This window comes from Sardina pilchardus, chromosome 1, assembly GCF_963854185.1.
Source record: "Sardina pilchardus chromosome 1, fSarPil1.1, whole genome shotgun sequence".
NCBI classification, from domain to species: Eukaryota; Metazoa; Chordata; class Actinopteri; order Clupeiformes; family Clupeidae; genus Sardina; species Sardina pilchardus.
Genome location: NC_084994.1, coordinates 5,440,701 through 5,460,313, shown reverse-complemented (window position 1 = coordinate 5,460,313; position 19,613 = coordinate 5,440,701). Strand labels below are relative to the sequence as shown.

The window sequence follows — 19,613 nt, the reverse complement described above, 5'->3', positions numbered from 1 at the left end:
TCAGCAATCAGTGCACTGATATGGCTTTTCTCCTGTATGGATATTCCGGTGTGCCTTGATATGGCTCATTTGTCCAAAAGCCTTTCCATAGTCAGTGTACTGATACGGCTTTTCTCCTGTGTGGGTCATATGGTGTGTCTTGAGACTGCTCATTTGACTGAAACCCTTTCCGCAGTCAGTGCACTGATACGGCCTTTCTCCTGTGTGGATCATCTGGTGTGTCTTGAGACTGCTCATTCGTCCAAAAGTCTTTCCACAGTCAGTGCACTGATATGGCTTTTCTCCTGTGTGGACAATCTGGTGTTTCTTGAGACTGCTCATTTGACTGAAACCCTTTCCGCAGTCAGTGCACGGATATGGCTTTTCTCCTGTATGTGTGAGCTGATGTTTAATGAGATTACTGCTCTCCCTGAATCTCTTCCCACATGTAGCACACTGATATGGTTTTTCCCCAGTATGGATTCTTTGGTGTGCCTTGAGGCTACATGTTTGACTAAAACTCTTTCCACAGTCAGTGCACTGATATGGCTTTTCTCCTGTATGTGTGCGCTGATGGATGGTGACCTTCGCCTTTGTCATGAAACTCTTCCCACATGTAGTGCACTGATATGGCTTTTCTCCTGTATGTGTGAGCTGATGTTTAATGAGATTATTGTTGTCCCTGAATCTCTTCCCACATGTAGTACACTGATATGGATTTTCCCCAGTATGGATCCTCTGGTGTCTCTTGAGGCTAGATGTTTGACTAAAAGACATTCCACAGTCAATGCACTGATACGGCTTTTCTCCAGTATGGATCCTCTGGTGTTTCTTGAGGCTAGATGTAAGACTAAAAGACATTCCACAGTCAATGCACTGATACGGCTTTTCTCCAGTATGGATCCTCTGGTGAGTCTCAAGACGACCCATCCTATTGAAAGTCTTTCCACACAGAGGACATTGGAGGAGTTTTTCTCCATTATGTGTCAACTGATGCATGGAGAGACCCAAACTGTCACTGAAACTCTTTCCACATACACTGCACTGATACGGCTTTTCTCCTGTTTGGATGATCTGGTGTGCCTTCAGGTGATTCCTCTTACAAAAGCTCTTTCCTTGTTTATTACGATGATGTTCCATCTCCCCAGCACATCTCATCCCATCTGTGTTGATTTCTTGATGATTTGCAAAAGAAGGACGAGAAAACATTTTGAAACACAAATTATTATTATTATTATTATTATTATTATTATTATTATTTGTAGTAATAGTAGTAGTAATGTAATTCGTGTTTTTTGCTTCAATAATTCCAGTAGTTCCAGTAGCCAAAACACTAATGAGTATCTTACCAGTAGGAGAAGAGTCTGTCTGACCACGCTCTCTTACATCAGCCTCTTCCTCCTCTTTAATGTCCATGATGTCTGACATGTTTGTTTCAGTCTTGCACACATGATCCGCTCCAGGATTTTCCTTCTGAACTGTAGACAGATACTCTTGAAGGAAATCATCAAACTCTTCTTCTTTTATTTCCTTCACTGGCACAGGCAGCAGTGTAGGTCCAGTAAATCCTGACATTTCAGACTCTAGTTCTGTGCTGTGAAACAAATTCCAGTCAAACATGTGAATCACATTTGTAACTTACAGCTACAATAATAAATATTAAACTGCAAATAAAGGAATGCAATATAGCAGTTGAACACAGATCTAGTGTATGTGTTGAGAGTGTCCCAGTTCCTACCTTTGAACAGGTGAGTTCAGAAATCTGACTCCACTAGGTGGTGTTTATATGCTGCCTCTTCTCTCTGGCCCACTGGGTTCATCCAATCAGTGACAGGAGCCAAAGATCCTTATAATAAAGGACCTGAGAGAGATTTGTATGCGCTTCATTTAGCGGAGAATATCTCAACTGTTCTTAACTAATATGACCCCACTGAATAACATGGGATGTGTGCCAAAATCTCTATCCGGGACGAAAGTCCTGAAAATGACCACCCTATTATCGCACTATTATCACACTACAGGTCAATGGGACATTTTTTTTCCTTTATAGATATCTTCATAAACTTCTACCAGATTAATCTTCATATTAAGAGAAATACTTTTTGTATTACACTTTTTCTAAAAAAATATTTCTAAATATGCAAATGAGGTGATATCTCATTAAATATGCGTATATTCACTCATGAAGCAACAGCTTTACTGAGGTGATCACAATGTTAAAAATGACCATGATTGTAAGGTCATAGAAGAGTATAAGCATTCTAATATAAAGAAAATGGATAAAAAACAGTCTACCAATTACATACCACTAGCAACAAACAGGAATTGCCGGTTATTTATTGACCTAAACTTTATAAGCTCACATTTCCTACCTGTTCTAAATATTGCTGTCATCACGTCATCACCACAACTTTTTCTTTTCAAGTTTACTTGGCAGCATAGTAACCTGAGGTCATAGCAGAGTAGGCTATATGGCTGTCAAGCAAGATGACTTGTGAGATCAAGGAAAGTAAGGAAATCTACTCTTTATTCTTTGTGTTGGTGTGTACACTTATTGCGTGTTGTTATCATAGGAGATTTTGTGCATTTAAAAAAGTATAATGAATTTGTATCAGTTGTATATTTGATTTGGTGTGCCTTGTAGCTAGCCAACTACAGTTTGTTAGCTAACTGGCTGCACACATAGTCTCAGACAAGTTGATGAATTTACAGTGCCTTCATGTCATGAAGTTATTCCTCCCAAATAACAGATAAGTTGGTACATACCAATTTCTCATATTTGAAACCTTATTTTACAATAAGAGAGAGTGAGAGAACAACTTCTCCATCCAGTGTCACATAGATAATACTTCATTGACTGGGCTACAGCAGGAACCATGGTAAGATAAGGTTTAATGAATTCATTTGAATTTATCTGTGGATTATGAGGGTTAAAAAATAGAGTAACATGCCATGCTTAAGGCAACTTTTGTTTGCAGTAGGAAATATTTTATGGTAGAAAATCTAGCTTTTTTGAGCAACCTTACCTAACAGTAGCATAATTATTTATTTTCAGGATGAGGTACCTCTCACTGTTCCTTGAGCTACACCTAAACCAATCAATCTTGACGAGTGCATCCTATGCCAGAAAAAGAAACAATCTGAGTACCTCTCTAGTGGTGAAATTGGAAGGGGTGTTATTGTTTCGCTTGCCAAACAAACAGAGATTAATGACACTCGAGCTGCTAGGGTTTTTCAACTGACAGTGCAAGAGCAAGATATCATTAAATACCACACCAAATCCTGCTACAGAACATTTCAAAGGGATATGGCTAAGTCTGATCGCACAACCCATCCATTAGAACAATCTGAGCCATCACAGCAGAGACCTATTAATGATCCAACTGAGCGACGAAGCCTGAGATTTAAGACCAGTGCAACTAAAAGTGTATGTATCTTTTGTGGTTCAGATTGCAAAACAGTCAAACAGAAGAAAATACACAAATTGTTCAGAATCTGTGAAAAACCAATGGCTCGGAAACTACTAAATGCGGCAATGCTGTTCAAGGATCATGTGTATACCCAAACAGCAGTAATGTGCGAGGTAGATGATATTTTTGCGGCTGATATCCAATATCATGACCCTTGTCGTAAAGACTATTTCAATAAGTATAATATCAAAATCGAGGACATACTGAAAAACCTTGAAAAGGAGGATTCAATAACAGCTGAAGATAACTCATTGAAGGCTAAATGTTTAGCTCTTGGGCTTGATTTGAGCAAAATTGCATACAGTCTGACTTCCATCAGAGACAGACTCAATGAAGGTTCAACTCAAGTAGTGTCAAACCGAGCTACAAAGCAGCTTATCATCGAGCTATATGGAGACACTGTCTGCTTTACATACCCACATAACAAACGAACATCTCAGATGGTATTTTCCACCAATAGTTCTCCAGAAGTCTTGGTAGAGTCCCTGAGAGTTTCACCTGTCAGACAGGTGGCAACTGAGCTGGCACAGGAGTTGAATGAATACAGCTTTGAACTACAGAAGAGCTTCTGTGAACCGCAAGACCTCCAACTGTCCAATGACATATTCATTAAGAACCAACCACAAAGATGGCAGGAGTTTTTCTCCTATATTTTTAAGGGAAAAACGACCTCTAAGCTGAAGACAGATGTAGTCTTTCAAATTCTGCATCACATCTTTACCGATGGCAAGGAACCAACACCTTTCCATGTAATGGTGGCTCAAGGAGTGCACAGTCTGACAAGATCAAAAGAGCTAGTGTCTGCTCTTAACCATCACGGAATATGTGTCAGCTACAACACATTGAGGAGAATTGATGTGGACCTTGCTGAACGTATCATCACCACAGCAGGTAACAACAGAGTACCTCTCCCTGCGGTCCTAGAATCAACAAACCCATTTAATGGGGCATTGGATAACTTTGACCGCAATGAAAGCACCCTGGCAGGAACAGGCTCTACACATGATACCATCCTTGTAATCTTCCAAAATGTTCCAATTAATGTAGAGAAACCATCAGCGGAAAGTGAGATCTCTGCAAGGTCTGTTGACAGTCAGAGCCAGACCACAGTAAAGCTTAGGTCTAAAGTCCTTTGCCAACAGATTATCAGGATGGGTCCAGTTAAAGAGCGCGGGGAGATACACACTGACTATAAGGTATCAGATACTGTCTCCAATTCTACTACATTGGACCTGATAGCTCCAGCAACAGTTGTTGATCAGCAAACATCAGAACTCTCTACCTTAGCAACAGAGTCTACCACTGTGGTATCTGTGATACACAATTCCAGGACAACAGATATCTCACCAATGTCAACAGGCCCTATTGCAATGGCCAAAGAACCTACTCCAAACACAAAGAGCTCCACTATTGCAGCATCAGAAGTCTTAGATATGTCAAGAGACCCCTCTCCCACAACAACTGACAGCTCTGCCAAAGTTAATAAATTCAGACTATTTTCTGTGGATGGTCAATCGCTTCCCAAAAAAAGTGACGCATGAGAGGGACAGTGTCCCTGGATTTACAGCTGTGAGAAGTGCAATTGTGAATGCAAACTTTCATCCTACCACCAAAATTCTTACCCCCATCCTTCCTTATCCCGCAACAACATTTGATGCAATCTTCACCACCATGATTAACTTTCAGGATGTGAAACAGAAGGGAGCATGGACATCCCTCACACACACACACACACACACACACACACACACACACACAACATCCACACTGAACATCTACAGAAACACAATTAGAAATATCAAACCAGAATTCTTACCCTACATGGTCATTGCGAACATTGTGATCACTTCAGAAAAGCTGTTGCTTCAAGAGTGTATATGTACAGTAGGCATATTTAATGAGATATCACCTCATTTGCATATTTATACATATTTTTTTAGAAAAAGTGTAATACAAAAAGTATTTCTCTTAATATGAAGATTAATCTGGTTGAAGTTTATGAAGATATCTATAAAGGGGAAAAAAGTCCCATTGACCTGTAGTGTGATAATAGTGCGATAATAGGGTGGTCATTTTCAGGACTTTCGTCCCGGATAGAGATTTTGGCACACATCCCATGTTGTTCAGTGGGGTCATATTAGTTAAGAACAGTTGAGATATTCTCCGCTAAATGAAGCGCATACAAATCTCTCTCAGGTCCTAGACTATTAAGGCGGAGCCAAGATACGTCGTCGTAATTCATGTCTATGGGCGCAAAACGGGGATCACTTCCTCTGCATAAAGGGGGTGTGTCATGCGTGTCATGTCCATCGACTTCAATGGAAAAGAGGCGGAACAGCTCTGCATAAAGGGGGATTTTGCCCCCCTCCCTCTTGCGATTCGGGTTCCAGGAAGTGGCTTCTCATGAAGTATCTTGCTCCGCCCTTAATGATCTTTGCAGGAGCCTTTATGATGTAAATTAGAATGATAGGGCATCAAGTGGGCGTGGCCATATCAGCACTTTCTGACACTGAACAAAGGAGGGTAAGTGGGGTAATTAGTACACCACAAAGGAGGGCAGATGGGTAATTAAGACACCACAAAAGAGGACAGATTGGTCATTAACACAGGGTGGGGGTAGGGTACTGAACAAAGAGAGCTGCTGTAATTACTTTTCAATATTGCACAGTATCCCACAGTATTGCAATCCTGCTCTGTAACCAAGTCAAGTTATTAAATGAGGTCTTGGTCTCATGGCCTTCACCTGATACTCTGATATCTGGACTGTGTTTTCTGGGTGTTGATTTTAGGATTCTAAATGTTGGTGATATTTCCTGTTGTGATCAGAGTAGAGTGTCATAATTTCTGCAGTGTTTCCTTCCAAGCATTTAATACAAAGCCCCTTATGGGTAATGTGGTGAAGACCAGATCAGAAGAAGATTACCCCATCATGAAATCATAAATCCAGCAAATCAAAATGTGTTGAATGTTTATGAACTCTTGTATCATTGCTTCATTGAGAATTATTTACATGCAGTGCTGTAGTGGTAAAATAAAAGGTGGGTAAACTATGAATTCTGTGACCCCCGTAAAGTGGACAGTGCCATGCGGTTTTGGATTTCTGAGGTAAAGTGGAGGTTATACTTCAATGTTTCTTTTCTTCTTTTTTTTTTTTTTTTTTATAATTATTTTTTATTTTATGAAGTCAAGAGGGTCAGCACTTAACAACTGAAAAAAACTGAGTTACAGAGGGAAAAAAAAAATATATATATACACATATATTTTTACTTTTACTCTAAACTCCTCTCTAAACACGTGAGAGAGAAGTGAAGGGGAAAAAAAAATGATAGTTAAGTTAATGTCCCTCCTACATTTCATGCTTCCCTCATACCCCATCCCCAGTCCTCCCACTCCTCCCTCCTTCCAACAACCTCCCATTCCCCTTCGTCTGTCAAAGGTTTTTTCTGCGTCAATCGCCATTATTGTCAGGTCTTTATTTGACTTCTTTGCATATTGCATTAAAGATATGCATGTTCTAGAGTTAGTTCTTAAATTCCTGTGTTGGATAAAGCCAGCCTGGTCTGAGTGGATTATACTCGGTAATATCTGTACCAGACGATCATTTAGAACCTTTGTAATTATTTTTTTGTCGCAGTTTAGCAGACTAATTGGCCTGTAGTCAGAGGCTTTTTCACAGACTTTACCTGGCTTTGGTATAACCGATATAATTGCTTGATACATGGTGTGAGGTAGACTATTAAGCTTCTGGGCTGAATTTACCACTTCTGTAAAGAAACCTTCTATTTTGCTCCAAAATGTACCATAAAATTCAATTGGAAGGCCATCCATTCCTGGGGCCTTCTTCAGTGGAATCTTCTTTAGCACAGATTGTATTTCAGAACTTGTAATGTCCTTGCTAAGTTCCTCTTTCTGCTCTGGGGTCAGACATTTCAATTGAACTGAATTTAAAAAAGGTAGAGGATTTTGATCTTCAATTTCTGAGGTATACAAGTTCTCATAAAATAATTTGAAAAGTATTTTCTGATGTGTCACTTTTCAACGTTATGGGTTGTCTCTTCAGGACTGTTTTAATTATAGAAGTCAGGTGCCTGACAGATTTATTTGCGGCAATATAATTCAGTTTCCTAGAGTTTTGTTTTAAGTCATTTGCCTTTTTATGCAGCAGACAGTCTCATTTTAATTTCAATAGCTGCAAATCATTCAGTGTTGTATTGTCTTTTTGGACCTTGTGTGCTCTCTGCAAATTATTTATTTCATCCTTAACTTTATCTATTTCTTTATCCAATCCCGCTTTATGTTTTGCAGCATACCCAATCATAATTCCTCTCATATAAACTTTAAAGGTGTCCCAAACAATATCTATAGTTGGTCTATCTTGGGATTCCACGTTAACATTAGTTTCTAGGAATACATTTATATGACTATTTATATATTTGAGGAATTCAGAGTCTTCAATGTTTCTAACAACACCAGGTATTAACTGGTTCCTAGAGTATTGATAGTTGTACATATTGAATGTAGATAATACAGTGTGATGGTGTAATGTTAAAAGTTGCAGTTGTTAAGTAAACCTTTTGAAAGGGGGAGATATTAAAGTTGGTTGAGCTATTTCAGAAGTGGATAAACACTAATATGAGGTGGATAAACTACTTCTGAGATTGTAGAGGTATATAAACTGTGTTTACTTGTGACCACCCCACCCCCACCCCCACCTGCCCTCCTGTGTGAAGCTCTGGTCATGTCCACCTGAACACCATCTCCACCTCCACCTGCCCTCCTGTGTGAAGCTCTGGTCATGTCCACCTGAAGACCATCTCCACCTCCACCTGCCCTCCTGTGTGAAGCTCTGGTCATGTCCACCTGAAGACCATCTCCACCTCCACCTGCCCTCCTGTGTGAAGCTCTGGTCATGTCCACCTGAAGACCATCTCCACCTCCACCTGCCCTCCTGTGTGAAGCTCTGGTCAATGCCCACCTGAAGACCATCTCCACCCCCACCTGCGCTCCTGTGTGAAGCTCTGGTCAATGCCCACCTGAAGACCATCTCCACCTCCACCTGCCCTCCTGTGTGAAGCTCTGGTCATGCCCACCTGAAGACCATCTCCACCCCCACCTACGCTCCTTTTTATTTATTTCCCATAATCCTTTGTCAGTGTAGTTAACATTCCAAAACCCTCACAGTTTGCAGTGGGTAGGGAATAGGCAATTCAGCACAGGGGCCAGAACACAATAGTAGCTAACACCTATTACTGTGTAGGCCTGCAAAGTGCTTTCTATTGATCCCAGACAGCTAGAATACCAATGACAAGGTTACTCACTCTGCTGTGCACACACTTGTGCTTTTTATGTTTCAAAAAATCAGAATTACACTTTCTGCTTCCTACATCTACAGTAATGCTGGCCATATCAGTGCCCTAAGCAAGCTGCTTTAATGCCCCCCCCCTCCCTAAAAAAGAAGAACAAAAAAATAGGAGAACATTTGGTTAGATTCAAATCTAACTGTGAAATTAGGGGAAGGAAGTTCCTGATCATAGTTTACACATTTGATGGTCGTCATGGGGACATGGATCAAGTTACCTCAAAGGATGCAGACCGACTGCCACTGATTACAAAAGTGTTCTTGTCATTAATGAGCTCCTTACAAAGCATTCATAAACCCTTTGTAAGGGTACATTTATTTTAAAATGAATGATAAAACCACTCTATTATAGTTCTTTTGCAGTTTGTGATGTAGAAATATATTAATTTCTTCCACACTGAAAACACCAAAATTGCTATTTTGTGTTTGTATGTGAGTGATATCTTGTGAGTAATCGCTTTTAAAAAATGTTTCTATGCAAAATGCCATTTCAGATAAAACAAAGTTTATTAAAAAAAAAAAAAAACATGGTGAGATACCTTGTCATGGACATGCATGCAGTGTTGAACGTATTCAAGACATTAATATACAATGGTAAACTCAGTTATTATCAAAGCAACTTTCATGATGAAAGTTAATCTGACATGAGCGTTGTAGTTTATTCCAGGATGTCTGCTGTCATTTATCTTCTGATTTTGCGTTCATTCAGTTTATTGTCCAACAGCAAAAACATTATGATTTTCCAATCATTTCTGATGAATTCTAGAAAAAAATATAATTTTCATTTTAAGATCAAATGGTGAGTTTCTCTTAATTGCATACGTGTGCCCTCTGGTAAATCCTGAGATCTGTTTCATGCAGCAAACCCTGAACTGTGACTCATCAGTAAACCCTGAACTGTGACTCATCAGTAAACCCTGAACTGTTATACATCTGCAAACCTTTTAGTCAATTCATCATTTAATGTGTCATTCTGATGGGTCCTAAAATCTATGGATCATCTGGTGTTTCTTGAGATAGCTCATTAAAGTAAAAACCTTTCCACAGTCAGTGCACTGATATGGCTTATCTTTTGTATGTGTGCGCTGATGGACAGTGACCTCCTCTGTCTTAGTCCTGAAACTTTTCCCACATGTTTTGCACTATGGCTTTTTCCCTGTATGGATACTCTGGTGTCTCTTGAGACTGCTCATTAAAGTAAAAGCCTTTCCACAGTCAGTGCACTGATATGGCTTTTTTCCTGTATGGATACTCTGGTGTCTCTTGAGACTGCTCATTTGACTAAAACCCTTTCCACAGTCAGTGCACTGATATGGCTTTTCTCCTGTATGTGTGTGCTGATGAAAGGTGACCTCTATCTTAGTCCTGAAACTTTTCCCACATGTAGTGCACTGATATGGCTTTTCTCCAGTGTGGATACTCTGGTGTGCCTTGAGACTGCTCATTTGACTAAAACCCTTCCCACAGTCAGTGCACTGATATGGTTTTTCTCCTGTATGTGTGCGCTGATGGATGGTCACCTCTCTCTTAGTCCTGAAACTTTTCCCACATGTAATGCACCGATATGGCTTTTCTCCTGTATGGATACTCTGGTGTGTCTTGAGACTGCTCATTTGACTGAAACCCTTTCCGCAGTCAGTGCACTGATATGGCTTTTCTCCTGTATGTGTGCGCTGATGGATGGTCACCTCTCTCTTAGTCCTGAAACTTTTCTCACATGTAATGCACCGATATGGCTTTTGTCCTGTATGGATACTCTGGTGTGCCTTGAGACTGCTCATTTGACTAAAACCCTTTCCGCAGTCAGTGCACTGATATGTTTTTTCTCCTGTATGTGTGCGCTGATGGATGGTCACCTCTCTCTTAGTCCTGAAACTTTTCCCACATGTAGTGCGCTGATATGGCTTTTCTCCTGTATGGATACTCTCGTGTGCCTTGAGACTGCTCATTTGACTAAAACTCTTTCCGCAGTCAGTGCACTGATATGGCTTTTCTCCTGTGTGGGTCATCTGGTGTGTCTTGAGACTGCTCATTTGACTGAAACCCTTTCCGCAGTCAGTGCACTGATATGGCTTTTCTCCTGTATGTGTGCGCTGATGTTTAGTAAGAGAACCGCTCTCCCTGAATCTCTTCCCACATGTAGTGCACTGATATGGCTTTTCACCAGTATGGATCCTCTGGTGTGTCTTGAGGCTAGATCTACGTCTAAAAGTGTTTCCACAGTCACTGCACTGATATGGCTTATCTCCTGCGTGGATGGTGCGGTGTGCCTTTAGGCTAGATGTTTGACTAAAAACCTTTCCACAGTCAGTGCACTGATATGGCTTTTCTCCAGTATGTGTGCGCTGATGGATGGTGACCTCTCTCTTAGTATTGAAACTCTTCCCACATGTAGTGCACTGATATGGTTTTTCTCCTGTATGTGTGTGCTGATGTAAGGTGACCTCTATCTTAGTCCTGAAACTCTTCCCACATGTTGTGCACTGATATGGCTTTTCTCCAGTATGAATCCTCTGGTGTTTCTTGAGATTGCTCATTTGACTAAAACCCTTCCCACAGTCAGTGCACTGATATGGTTTTTCTCCTGTATGTGTGTGCTGATGAAAGGTGACCTCTCTCTTAGTCCTGAAACTTTTCCCACATGAAGTGCACTGATATGGCTTTTCTCCTGTATGTGTGCGCTTATGTTTAGTAAGAGAACTGCTCTCCCTGAATCTCTTCCCACATGTAGTGCACTGATATGGCTCTTCACCAGTATGGATCCTCTGGTGTGTCTTGAGGCTATATCTACGTCTAAAAGTGTTTCCACAATCAGTGCACTGATATGGCTTTTCTCCAGTATGTGTGCGCTGATGAATGGTGACCTTCACCTTTGTCTTGAAACTCTTCCCACATGTAGTGCGCTGATATGGCTTTTCTCCTGTGTGGATGGTCTGGTGTGACTTCAGGTGATTCCTCTTATGAAAGCTCTTTCCATGTTTGCTATGATGACCTTCCATCTCCCCAGCACATCTCATCTTATCTGTGTTGATTTCTTGATGATTTGCTAAAGAAAGACAATAAAACTTTTTTAAACACATTACTATTATTATGTTTGATTTTGCTTCAATAATTCCAGTAGTTCCAGTAGCCAAAACACTAATGAGTATCTTACCAGTAGGAGAAGAGTCTTTCTGACCATGTAGGCCGCGAGCTAGATAGGCCTACCGTGCACCCCCCCCACCTCCCAACAAAACCATACTTTTTTGAAAGGTCTGGGTGTGTAGAATATGAATCTGAATGTTAACATTGAAAATTTTGGGATGCACTACCTGTTTTAGCCCTGAGAATAGGGAAACCCTAAAAACCGATTATAAGCGATTCTAACACATCAAGATGGTCCTAGTCAATCAGAACAGCTTTTAAGTGACCTATTACACACTCAAACTTCACATATGAAGACTTAGGTCAAATGTCTACCATGCTGATTATTGGTAGGTGTCTTAAATTAGCATTGGCAAAGCCTTATATTGATATAATGAGCCAATTTCATGTATAGGCCACAAAGTAGATACGACTACCATACACCCCCTACCCCCTTTTCTAACAAAATCATGCTTTTGTGAAAGGTTTGGATGTGTAAAATATGAATATGAATGTTAACATTGAACATTTTGGGTTGCACTACCTGTTTTAGCCCTATGAATAGGGAAACCCTAAAAACCGATTATAAGCGATTCTAACACATCAAGATGGTCCTAGTCAATCAGAACAGCTTTTAAGTGACCTATTACACACTCAAACTTCACATATGAAGACTTTGATCAAATATCTATCATGCTGCTTAATGATAGGTGTCTTAAATTAATATAGGCAAAGCCTTATATTGATATAATGAGCCAATTTCATGTATAGGCCACAAAGTAGATACGACTACCATACACCCCCTACCCCCTTTTCTAACAAAATCATGCTTTTGTGAAAGGTTTGGATGTGTAAAATATGAATATGAATGTTAACATTGAACATTTTGGGTTGCACTACCTGTTTTAGCCCTATGAATAGGGAAACCCTAAAAACCGATTATAAGCGATTCTAACACATCAAGATGGTCCTAGTCAATCAGAACAGCTTTTAAGTGACCTATTACACACTCAAACTTCACATATGAAGACTTTGATCAAATATCTATCATGCTGCTTAATGATAGGTGTCTTAAATTAATATAGGCAAAGCCTTATATTGATATAATGAGCCCATTTCATGTATAGGCAACAAAGTAGATACGACTACCATACACCCCCTACCCCCTTTTCTAACAAAATCATGCTTTTGTGAAAGGTTTGGATGTGTAAAATATGAATATGAATGTTAATATTGAACATTTTGGGTTGCACTACCTGTTTTAGCCCTATGAAAAGGGAAACCCTAAAAACCGATTATAAGCGATTCTAACACATCAAGATGGTCCTAGTCAATCAGAGCAGCTTTTAGAATACCTGTTACAGACTCAAAGTTCACATATGAAGACTTGGGTCAAATATCTACCATGCTGCATATTGGTAGGTGTCTAAAATTAACATAGCTAAGGCCTTATATTGATATAGGGAGCTAATTTCATAGGCCACAATCTAGATACGCCTACCATACACCCCCAATCCCTCTGCTTTGGGGTTGGGGGTGTATGGTAGGCACAAATGCACAATAACTTAATACAAGAGAACTACTGTATATAGCATTCTCTCTCACACACACACACACACACACACACATACACACACACACACACAATGAACTACAGCATGTAAACAGACACTGTAACTACACCGAACAAACTTATAAAAGTAATACTTTTGTTTTATGCCCCCATTTATAATGAGCTGAACTCAAAGAGCTAAGACTTTATACACAAAAGGCCTAATTCACTCAAATATTGTTCATAAATCTGTGCTAGTGAGCACTTCTCCTTTGCCAATATAATCCATCCACCTCATAGGTGTGGCCTATTACTGTAAGATGTCAGGTGTGCCTTAGGTTGGCAGGCTCACAATAAAAGACCACTCTAAAATGTGTAGTTCCATCACACAGCACAATACCACAGATGTTGCAAGCTTCAAGGGAGCCTATACAGTTGACTGCTCCCTCTGACTGCAGGAATGCTCATTTCTCTACCATAAGCCGTCTCCAAAGGCATTTCAGAGAATTTGGTAGTACTGTATCCAACCAGCCTCACAACAACAGTAGACCATGTGTAACCACACCAGCCCAGGACCTCTACATCTAGCATCTTCACCTCCAAGATCATCTGAGACCCACCACCCAAACAGCTGCTGCAACAATCGGTTCTGCACAAAGTGTCAAGCCGTGTCAGGGAAGCTCATCTGCATGCTCGTCATCCTTATGGGGTCTCAACCTGACTGCAGTTTGTCATCGTAACTGACTGGAGTGGGCAAATGCTCACATTCGAAGGCGTCTGGCACTTTGGAGATGTGTTCTCTTCACAGATGAATCCCGGTTTTCACTGTACAGGACTGATGGCAGACAGCATGTATGGCTTTATGGGATGGGCAGACGTGTGTTATGGACAACGAACATAGGTGCATTTTATTGATGGCATCCATCCATAGCATCTCATCCACCACCATCACCTCATGTTGCAGCATGAATGATGATGCACAGCCCCATGTTGCAAGGATCTGTACACAATTCCTGGAAGCTGAAAACATCCCAGTTCTTGCATGGCCAGCATACTCACCAATCATGTCACCCCCATTGAGCATGTTTGGGATGCTCTGGGTCGGCATATACAACAGCATGCTCCAGGTCCTGCCAATATCCAGCAACTTTGCAAGAGGAGTTGAAGAGGAGTGGACCAACATTCCACAGGCCACAATCAACAACCTGATCAACTCTATGCAGAGGAATTATTGACATGCCTAGAACATCGGTGTCAAAAGGCAAAATCACTGTATGTGAAGACAATACTGTGAAACTGCATATTTTATAGTGGCCTTTCATTGTTAGCCTGATTACCATCGACTTTCAAAGGCTCTGCGAGACTTTAGTCTGACCAACAGCCTGTGCTAACATGGTTTCTTGCAAGCGCTGGTTGACCCGCCTCCTTTAAGTGCCTCGATTTGCTACTGGTAGATGTCAGAAAGCGGTTTGCCGAGTTTAAACCAATAACAACACTCTTTCCTCTGCCTTGAACACGCCTCTACCCAGAGCCGTTGGAGCTGCTCAAAGTTGATTGGTTCTCGACCAAAGGGGGCAGTTCCGCAGATTTCGGGAACTCAGAAATCCTTCTCAATGAGCAGTTGACCAGACCAGCAGCAAAAGCCTGAAGGCGTTGCGTCACTGGGAGGGCGTGCCAGGCTATTTCATTGTAGCCAGGCTTAGGCACACCTGTGCAATAATCATGCTGTCTAATCAACATCTTGATATGCCACACCTGTGAGGTGAATGGATTATATTGGCAAAAAAGAAGTGCTCACTAACACAGAGTTGTGAACAATATTTGAGAGAAATGTTGTGAAAGTGGTGTGTTTATCATTTTGTTCAGTGTAGTTATTGTGTGTCTGTATGCATGCATGCTGTATTGCACATTTTTGTGTGTGCATGCTGTATGGTTCTTTTCCATGCTGTATGTACATAGTTCGTGTATAGTCATTGTGTGTGTATGTGCATGCTGGGTATGAAATGGGCTCATGAAATCAACATAAGGGGCTGCGACACTTCATGGTCACTTATTTAAAGTTTATTTAAATTTAGTAGGCTGTCCTGTCCACATTGGGAGTGTTTTCATTATCAAATGGATAACGAATGGCACAACAAGACATTCCTATGTTTCTTATTCAGTAATGGGTGTGTTTTTCGGGCAAAACATCCTTTAAACTAATGCAAGTGTCATCGGTCATTCCCTTTAAGAGCAAGCAGCGCAACTTAACAATCAGCGCCCGTATCATTGTTGATAATGCACTCTTAAAATAATAACAACTCGCCACTGATTTCTGACCAGGTTTCCCTTGGTCAGTAGTGCAATGCGTTTTAGTTGATGTAAGATAATGATTCTTAGATAATGTGCCAGACCCGTTCTTAAGTCATTAATTCCCACACCCCTTGGCACATTGCTCAATAAAAGAGACGCGCATGGCGAAAAACTCTACGATAGGAATAAGCTTTGCGTTGTTATTATTACACGCTTTCTGCCAGGTTTTGCATCATGAAAATAGGGCCCAAGGCCTTAACTATATTAAATGTAGTCACTTACCAAGAAGCAGTATAGGGTGTTCTTTCACCTAAGTCATCATATTAGTGCGGAATTATGTGAAATTTGAGTGTGTAATGGATCATCTAAAAGCTGTTCTGGTTGACTAGAACAACCTCTGTTAAAATCGCTTAAAATATTTTTTTTCCCCTATTCAGGGTGAAAACAAATAGTGCAACCCAACATGTTCAATGTTAACATTCAGATTCATCTTCTACAGACTGAAACTTTTCTAAAAAGCAGAATTTTATTAGGAGAGGGGGTTGGGGGTGTATGTTAGGCGTATCTAGGTTGTGGCCTATACAATTACCTCCCTATATCAATATAAGGCCTTAGCTATGTTAATTTTAGACACCTACCAATATGCAGCATAGTAGATATTTGACTTCATTATGTGAAGTTTGAGTGTGTAATAGGTCATCTAAAAGCTGTTCTGATTGACTGTGATAATCTCTGTGTTAAAATCGCTTGAAATCGTTTTTTAGGGTTTCACTATTCACAGGGCTAAAACAGGTAGTACAACCCAAAATGTTCAATGTTAACATTCAGTTTCATATTTTACACATCCAAACCTTTTTTAAAAAGCATGGTTTTCTTAGAAAGGGGGTTTGGGGGGTGTATATAGGTGTATCTACTTTGTGGCCTATACATGAAATGGGCTCATTATATCAATATAAGGCTTTTCCTATATTAATTTAAGACACCTACCAATAATCAGCATGGTAGATATTTGACCTAAGTCTTCATATGTGAAGTTTGAGTGTGTAATAGGTCACTTAAAAGCTGTTCTGATTGACTAGGACCATATTGATGTGTTAGAATCGCTTATAATCGGTTTTTAGAGTTTCCCTATTCATAGGGCTAAAACAGGTAGTGCAACCCAAAATGTTCAATGTTAACATTTAAATTCATATTTTACACATCCAAACCTTTCACAAAAGCATGATTTTGTTAGAAAAGGGGGTAGGCGGTGTATGGTAGTCATATCTACTTTGTGGCCTATACATGAAATTGGCTCATTATATCAATATAAGGCTTTACGTGTGTTAATTTAAGACACCTACCAATAAGCAGCATGGTAGACATTTGACCTAAGTCTTCATATGTGAAGTTTGAGTGTGTAATAGGTCACTTAAAAGCTGTTCTGATTGACTAGGACCATCTGATGTGTTAGAATCGCTTATAATCGGTTTTTAGGGTTTCCCTATTCTCAGGGCTAAAACAGGTAGTGCATCCCAAAATTTTCAATGTTAACATTCAGATTCATATTCTACACACCCAGACCTTTCAAAAAAGTATGGTTTTGTTGGGAGGTGGGGGGGGGTGCACGGTAGGCCTATCTAGCTCGCGGCCTAATGCCCTCTTACATCAGCCTCTTCCTCCTCTTTAATGTCCATGATGTCTGACATGTTTGTTTCAGTCTTGCACACATGATCCTCTCCAGGGTTTTCTTTCTGAACTGTAGACAGATACTCTTGAAGGAAATCATCAAACTCTTCTTCTTTTATCTCCTTCACTGGCACAGGCAGCAGTGTAGGCCCAGTAAATCCTGACATTTCAGACTCTAGTTCTGTGCTGTGAAACAAATCCAGCCAATTATTACATTTGAATCACATTTGTAACTTACAACTACAGTAATGAAGATTAAATAGCAGACAACTGCAAATAAAGAAATTCAATATAGTAGTAGTTGAACACAGATCTAGTGTATGTGTTGAGATTGTCCCAGTGCCTACCTTTGAGCAGGTGAGTTCAGAAATCTGACTCCACTAGGTGGTGTTTATATGCTGCCTCTTCTCTCTGGCCCACTGGGTTCATCCAATCAGTGACAGGAGCCTTTATGATGTAAATTAGAATGATAGGGCATCAAGCGGGCGTGGCCATATGTGCACTTTCAGACACTGAACAAAGGAGGGTAAGTGGGGTAATTAGTACACCACAAAGGAGGGCAGATGGGTAATTAACACTCCCCAAAAGAGGACAGATTGGTAATTTACACAGAGTGGGGGTAGGGTACTGAACAAAGAAAGCTGCTGTAATTACTTTTCAATATTGCACAGTATCCCACAGTATTGCAATCCTGCTTTGTCACAAAGTAAAGTTATTACACGAGGTCTTGGTCTCCTGAATGGCCTTTACCTGATACTCTGATATCTGGACTGTGTTTTCTGGGTGTTGATTCTAATCTGGATTCTAAATGTTGGTGATATTTCCTGTTGTGATCAGTGTAGAGTGTCATATTTTCTGTAGTGTTTCCTTCCAGGCGTTTAATACAAAGCCCCTTATGGGTAATGTGGTGAAGACCAGATCAGAAGAAGATTACCCCATCATGAAATCATACATCCCAGCAAATCAAAATGTGTTGAATGTTTATGAACTCTTGTGTCATTACTTCATTGAGAATTATTTACATGCAGTGCTGTAGTGGTACAATAAAAGGTGGGTAAACTATGAATTCTGTGACCTCGGTAAAGTGGACAGTGCCATGTGGTATTGGATTTCTGAGGTAAAGTGGAGGTTATCCTTCAATGTTTATAAGAAGACCACGTATTAAGTGGTTCCTGTGTTGATGAGCGTACATATTGTGAATGTAGATAATACAGTGTGATTGTGTAATGTTAAAATTTGCAGTTGTTAAATAAACTTTTTGAAAGGGGGGAGAAATTAATATTGGTTGAACTCTGTTTCTGAAATTTTAGAGGTGGATAAACTAAAATAAAAGGTGGATAATCTAGTAAAAGTTGGATGAACTCTAATTTGAGGTGAATTAACTCTATTTCTGAGATTGTTGAGGTGGATAAACTCTGTCTCCGCTATTTCAGAGGTGAATAAACTCTAATATGATGTGGATAAACTCTACTTCTGAGATTGTAGAGGTGGATAAATTCTAGAGATGCACCGATCGATCGGCTGGTGACCGGAATCGGCCGATTTTCACGTGATCGGCCATGACCGGCGACCGGCCGGTCAGTCTGAGAAATGCCGATTTTATGCCGGTCAAATGCACACGTACGGACTTGTAACAACATCACTTAGCTGAGTTAGCCAAGTTTGATGAAGCTAGCAAAGGCCAACAGTCAGGGCTGGATAAAGCTCTTATACTGAGTTTTTCTATGCAGCGAACGCTGTGCTTTGCCATATTGCGTGGAATTTACTAAGCTGTCACTTCAGGTTACAGCGCTCATCTCCGCCCGTCTTTGCCACTAATTGCGTGCCCACAGCTGAACCACACACGCTGTCAACAAGCAGCGACATAGTCTAGGAGTAGTTATACTGCACTTAAGACGAGACACGGCAGGAATAAACATTTTGCTCCGGTTTGCCACCTTAGAATGTATTCTTTCGCACTACTACAACAACAAAGTCCGATTTTCACATTTAGAGGCTTAATTTCATTACCTTTTGTCTACCGCGACCGTGATACAAAACATATCATGTGTGGTGTCGTTGGAAAGCTGTGTTTCTCCTGCATGACATTATGGCATCCAAATATGGACACTTCCTTTGTATCCGCAAGCAATCGCGAAAGTTCCAAGAAGAGTGTAGACTGAGAATTGCA

General features: G+C 40.4%; 1 protein-coding gene across 1 annotated transcript in view; it reads right to left on the bottom strand.

Moving 5' to 3' along the window:
- The window catches only part of LOC134081818 (uncharacterized), an 83,729-nt gene continuing 64,116 nt past the window's right edge, over window positions 1–19,613 (bottom strand). Inside the window, 2 exon segments of the mRNA XM_062537587.1 lie at window positions 1–1,042; window positions 9,799–11,693. Of these exon segments, the coding sequence (XP_062393571.1) occupies window positions 1–1,042; window positions 9,799–11,693 (2,937 nt within the window).